The sequence below is a fragment of the Gossypium raimondii genome, chromosome 13, assembly GCF_025698545.1.
Source record: "Gossypium raimondii isolate GPD5lz chromosome 13, ASM2569854v1, whole genome shotgun sequence".
Lineage (NCBI taxonomy): Eukaryota > Viridiplantae > Streptophyta > Magnoliopsida > Malvales > Malvaceae > Gossypium > Gossypium raimondii.
This window is the reverse complement of record NC_068577.1, coordinates 6,064,255-6,070,801: the sequence shown is the minus strand read 5'-3', so window position 1 is coordinate 6,070,801 and position 6,547 is coordinate 6,064,255. Positions and strand designations below refer to the sequence as shown.

Genomic DNA, 6,547 nt, shown 5'->3' with positions numbered 1-6,547 from the left:
TTGGAAATGATTTAACTGAGTCGATATATTCGATGCGAAATTAAATTAGGTGGTTGTGAGAATTGTTCAACTAGAGAATTTGATTAAATAATTTTCTTGAAAAATTAATTTTGAAACTCTAAGTGATTTTTTGAAAAATTAATTTTGATCAAATAAAATTAAATTAATCAAATGAATTAAAATTAATATGATATTTTTTGAAATTAATTTTCAAGTTAGATAATTGACCTAATGGGTAATTGAACTTGAAAACTGATTTGAGATCGTAAATTAGGCACGATAGCCCAAAATCGAAACCCAAAACTGGTCGAATTGGGCTCGAAATGTGAAACCGAGCCGACGGTCCAACCGGTGGCTAGACTAGTCCAATCAGGGTGTCGTAAGGGTGCTATACCTGAGAGTCTTGGATCATTATTTACACACAATTGAATTCAAGAGAAGGCTGTAAAGAGAAAATTCTCTGAAGAGATTATTCCAGAAAATTTGTAGAGATATTTTTTTATTTACAACTTGACCCAAAAGTTTAGAAAAATTACAAAATTACCCCACTAGTAATTTTTGTGAAAAATTTTCTAATTTGAAGCGAACCCACACTCGGTAAACTTGAGCTTGAGGATAGCGAAGAAGACTACTCGGTTGAAGCATTCATCCTAGACGAATCGGAAAGGTACAATTTTTAATATGTGTTTATTACTTTAGATATTACAACCAAGATCTTGTTTTGGAAAAAAAATTTAAATTTTATTTTTTCCTTAAATTTAATTTCCACTACGTTTTCCAAACCCGTTTTTCCAACATACGTCTCCACAAAGGGATTCCCCATGTCAACATCCATCACCACATGCCCAAACGGTTGACCAACCCTCCTCACCAATCGATTGCTCACCTTAGTCCTCAAATCTCACTTTAACTGGACACAGATTGATTATTGCTTCAACCACACAATTTCTGAAACTTCATCTACTTCAACCACAACTTAAACCATCCATCAAAATACTCATCCCGTGATCATTAGAGAAAAAAAATCCACAAACCCCTAACCAAGATGAATCTCACTGCTATTCTTAATCAATCATTAGATGTTGAGCCTTGTACTATTAACCAAGCCCAAAAAGATCCCAAATCGAGACAAGCGATGAAATATGATTTTGATGCTCTTGTTCAGAATGGATCCTGGAACCTTGTTCCATCCTCTTATAATAGAATCTTATTGGCTATAAGTGGATATTTCGTATTAAATGACTTGTTGATGGTTCTATTGACAGGTACAAAGCTAGAGTAGTTGCTAAAGGTTTTCATCAGCTACATGGTGTGGATTATCATGACAGCTTTAGTCCAATTTTCAAGCCAAGAACAATATGCCTTGTTACATGGCCCAACCTCTGGGATTTGTTGATCGAGACAACTCAACACATGTATGCAAATTAAATAAAGCTATATATGGACTTAAACAGGCCCTACGGGCTTGGTACCTTGAACTTCGCCAATTCCTCATTGCGTCTGGGTTCATAAAGTCTAATGCAGACACTTCTTTATTCATATTCAACTCAGGTGCCACTACAATATATCTACTTTTTTATGTAGATCACATTGTTATCATAGGTATCGACACTAATGTTGTTCAATGCTACATTGATCTCCTAGCACAACATTTTTCAATTAAGGATCTTGGTGCCTTGTCTTATTTTCTATACATTGAAGTTCTCACCACTCCATCTGGCCTATTGCTTACTCAAAAGTGCTACGTCACTGGTCTTCTTGCCCGAACAAAAATGTCTAGTGCAGACCCTGTTGCTACACCACTTTCTACCTATAGAAATCTCACACTTCATTCAGGTACAACACTGATTGACTACAAAGAATATAGAACTATTGTTGGTAGTCTACAATATTTTTGCCTCATTCACCCAGACATAATGTATGCTATCAACATGTTGTCCCAAATAATGCACCGCCTGAAATCTGAACATTGGAATGTTGCAAAGCAGCTACTTCAGTATATGTGTGGCACATTGACTCATGGATTATTTCTTAATAAACGAAATCCACTTTCTCTTCATGCCTTCTTAGGTGTAGATTAAGCTGGCAACATGGTTATACCTCTATGAGTGCTTATATTATCTATCTTGGATGTCATCCTATTTCTTGGTTATCCATAAAACAACACAATTACTTGGTCATCCATAGAAGCTGAGTATCGATCAGTTGTCGCTAATACTTTAGAAATAAATTGGATCTATTCTCTTCTCACAGAGCTTGGAGTCAATCTTCCTACACAGCCTCTTATTTATTATGACAATGTTGTTGCCACTTACCTCTGCTTTAATCCAGTCTTTCATTCATGCATGAAACATGTGGAAGTTGCCTATCACTTTATTCAGGATTAAGTTCAATCAAACGCTTTTCATGTTACTCATGTTTCTTTAACAGATCAACTTGTCGATGCTCTTACCAAACCACTTCCATGAAAACGCTTCCGAGAACTAAGGGTCAAGATTGGTGTCTCCCCCAAAGCTACATGTTGAAGAGGCATATTAGAGAATTAATTCCCAAAGATGTTCTCTATTTTGTAATTAGTTGTAATCCCCAATTCTAGTATAGTTCCTATTTATGTTACCCAATTTGTGTATATATATTCCTTCTTAATCAATGGAAAATCAAGCCATTTTTTCCCAATATTCTACTCTATAGTCTTGATAGGAAGATATCGGAGTAATCCAGGTATTAACCACTGAGAGTTGCAAAGAAAGTTTTGAGATATCTTAAAGGTTCAAAAGACTATATGCTTATGTACAAACGATTAGAAAATTTAGAGGTGATTAGCTACTCCGATTCAGAATTTTTCAGCTATGTTGACTCATGTAAATCAACATCAGGTTATATATTTATGTTTGCTAGCGGAGTTATATCTCAGAGGAGCGTCAAACAGATTTTAACTGCTACTTCTACTATGGAAGCTGAGTTTGTTTCATGTTTTGGGCTACCTCACATGGAGTATGGTTAAAGAGTTCTATTTTTGGGCTTAGACTTGTGGATTCAATTTCTAGGCCGTTGATGGTATATTGTTACAATTCAGTTGTTGTTTTTATGGCTAAGAATGAAAAAAGCGGAAGTCGAAGTAAACATATCAACATTAAGTATCTAGCCATAAGGGAAGTTGTTAAAGAAAAGAAAGTGGTCATTGAGCACAATAACTTGGGTAAATGGTAGTTGATCCTTTGACTAAAGGCATGCCACCACAAAAATTTAATGATCATGTTGTCACTATGAGACTTGCTCCCACCTTGTAAGTTTTTGTTATAAGAATAAAAAAAACTCTGTTAAGTTTGATGTTTCTCATATTTTGTGCGCACATTAATTTGATTATTTCTAGAAATGTCACTAAATTTTGGACCTGAAATAAACATTGGGTTTATTCATTAAGGAATTTGGGCTAAAACGTGGAGACATGATATATTATGATACATGGAAGATGCTACTCAAATTCTAAGAGAAAATATCGCCATAATTCATGTATTATGTTTCAACTTTAAGTATTCATGGGTAATACGAACCAAATGGAGAATGTTGGAACTGCTGTGGTTCGTGTGGCCATTCCCACATTTCCCTTGCCTCTCACTTTCATGTTGCATGGTGGTTAGTGGGAACTACCTTTGTATGTGAGATAGTGGGACATGCAATTGTTGATTTTTTATGGGGAACAACCACTATAAATACCAATTAGCTTAAGGTCCCTAAGCACCAAAAAACAAAACAAAAAGAAAGCAGTTCCATTTCAAAGATAAGGAGTTATACACCATCTAGTGAGATTTTCAAGTGCTTAGAAGACTTTGGCAAATTTCAGTTTTTCATATGGCTAAATTCGATGCCCTCGTTGGTGGTTTGACGTGCTGGATGGTGGTGTCACAAGATTTAGATTTTGACATTTGATTCAAGCATTAGAGGTATTTATGTTTGATCTTTTCCACTGCCCTATATTATAAACGTTCATTTATGCTAACATGAGTTTCATCCAAGTATACTATTTAGAATGAAAATTCCCTATCCCTAATCCTTTCCCCCATTTGCGTCCCTCAATATTATGCCTTTTTTTTTTCAGTTGTAATTCATTTTTTTAATAAAATAAAAGTGTTTTCCTTAAAATCTTGGATGAAATTGTAATTAACTTTCAAATTCTATATTGATAGAAAAATATTAAAATTAATAGAATATAATAAATAAAATAATTATAATAAATAAAATATTAATCCTAATCATCATGTTTTTTTAATTTATAAAATAGAAAAATCAGTATAGTTGTGGATTGGACTACTCCAAGTTTCGAGAAGTTGATTAGTACATTAATTTGGTTTCTTTTTCATCAAGTTAATTTTCTATTCAACTCGAGAAAGAAAAAGTCAATTTGAAAAAAAAACGAGTTATTGACTCTTGTTTCTTTTATAAAATAAAAACGTTTTCTTTTGTTAAAATAAATTTGTGAACCATTTTAATAAAACAATTAAAACTCATTTTCAAATTATATATTAATGGTAAAAGACTTAAAATTAATAGAAAATAAAATACTTCAATTAAATCTGAATTATTAAACCAATCAATTAACATTTTCAATGGATTAGAATTTTAATTTATTATTATAGATAAATCAAATAATAAATTTAAGTATTATATAATTAAAAGAGTCAGATATAAAGTAAATCTAAACCAAGAAACTCAATTTTTCCCTAAATCAAATTTTCTATTTTAGTATTTTTTTGTTTAATACAGAATTAAGTAAAAAGTAATAATTAACTTGTCAAAACTCAACTTATTAAATTAGTCTAATCTTCGACTGTATTAATTTTTATTCTATAAATTAAAAAAAGATGACATGGGGTTAATTTTTATTTTTATAACTGTTTTATATTTATATTATATTAAATTTCATATTTCTCCAATTAATAATTTAGTTTGAAAAGTAGCTACAAATTTATCCAAATTAAAAAAAACACTTTTATTTTATAAAAAAATGAGTTTCAACTAAAACCTAGATCCCTAATAAAGTTATGCCACATGTTTTTTTCTTTTAGTTGTAGTTCATTTTTAATAATATAAGTGCTTTTTCTTTTAAATCTTGAATAAAATTGTAACTAAAATTTTAAACTATATGTTAATCGGAGAAATATTAAAATTAATATATATAAATAGTTATAAAATATAAAAAGTTAACGCAAGTTATTGTAAATTTGTTAATTAAAGAATTGGTAAAATTAATAGGAAATAAAATAAACAAAAACGTTGATGATAAGTTAAAAATTAATCCAAATCATTATAAATTTTCATTTAAAAAACGAATTACAATTAAAATGGAAAAAATAAAAAACACGTGGCGCTATTCTGTTTTGGGGGCATTGTTTAGGGCATGAGATTTCTATTCACTGCTCCAATGCCTATATAAACCTCAATACCATGTTTTGTTTTCCTCACTCACAACTATTCAGATACAGAACTTTGTTTAATCTGCTTCATTTGTTTCGAAATCTCTTAACAAAAATGGCCTCTTTCAATTGCTTTGCTTTAGCATTCTTGATGGCTTTGTCATTTGCAAGCATTGATATTGGGGTAGCAACTCGTCACCTTCTGCAGCAGCCTCAAACACAAAGTTTGCCATCTTTCCCTAATCTCCCAACGCCATCCCGACCATCATTCCCATGGCCCGGGGCGCTTCCTCCACTTCCGACCACATTGCCAACAGGACTACCCCCTCTGCCAAGCATTCCCTCAGTCTCCACAATCCCAACTGCAATTCCCCCTATTCCTTTCTCTTCTCCACCATTGCCATCTTTCACTAATCTCCCAAATCCTGGGGTGCTTCCTCCACTTCCTACCACATTTCCAAGAGGACTGGCCCCTCTGCCAAGCATTCCCTTAGTCCCCACAATCCCAACTGCAGTTCCCTCTATTCCTTTCTTTTCTCCACCACCTTCTCCTTCTACTCGTTGAAATACCCCCCTTTTTTCTATCTGCTGCATACTGGATCTGGTTTAATAAGTTTTTTAGTCGTCTTTGTGTCTTAATTATGAGTGTTGATTTCTTCCACATATATTCGTTTGTATAAACGGGAGTTCTTCAATTCCCATTATTTGTTATATTTTGATACGTTATTGCTTATTATATATGGGGTATTTATATATTGATGTTTTATCCATGAAGTAATTAATTACTGTTATACCATTGTTAACATGAGTTTGGCTAATTAAGAAAAGAATAAAACGATAAATGCAGCCAAGATAGTGAGCAGCCATACATCGAGAAGATGCGACTGCTGATATAAAGATGCCACCTACCATTTCCCATCTTTCATCTTTCCTAATTTTTCTTTTTTTCGTTTGATTGATTGAATGTTATAAGTCCAACTTAGGGTTTTTACCAAAAAAAAAAGAGAGCTTATTTTAGTAGAGAAAGTAAGAAAAGAAGTGGTGCTTATTTTTTTATGCTGTGTTTAATTTCATTGAGTGTAGAGATGAAGTGTAACAAAAGCTTAAGGGATTTGGGATGAAATTTTTGTTTT

At 32.5% G+C, this 6,547-nt stretch overlaps 1 protein-coding gene and 1 long non-coding RNA gene across 2 annotated transcripts in view; both read left to right on the top strand.

The window, feature by feature from the left end:
* The first annotated feature begins 3,760 nt into the window (after positions 1-3,760).
* Positions 3,761-6,547, top strand: part of LOC128036103 (uncharacterized) — a 30,005-nt gene continuing 27,218 nt past the window's right edge. Inside the window, exon 1 of the long non-coding RNA XR_008193003.1 lies at positions 3,761-3,944. This is a non-coding gene — a long non-coding RNA (uncharacterized LOC128036103). The remainder of the gene's footprint in view (positions 3,945-6,547) is intronic.
* LOC105784124 (leucine-rich repeat extensin-like protein 5) lies at positions 5,455-6,167 on the top strand. The gene has a single exon (XM_012609919.2). It carries the CDS (start codon positions 5,530-5,532, stop codon positions 5,977-5,979), a length of 450 nt encoding a protein of 149 aa, XP_012465373.1. The 5' UTR covers positions 5,455-5,529; the 3' UTR covers positions 5,980-6,167.

Excerpts from the sequence above, each read along its gene's own strand:
- LOC105784124 (XM_012609919.2), top strand. The coding sequence starts at position 5,530 with ATGGCCTCTTTCAATTGCTTTGCTTTAGCATTCTTGATGGCTTTGTCA.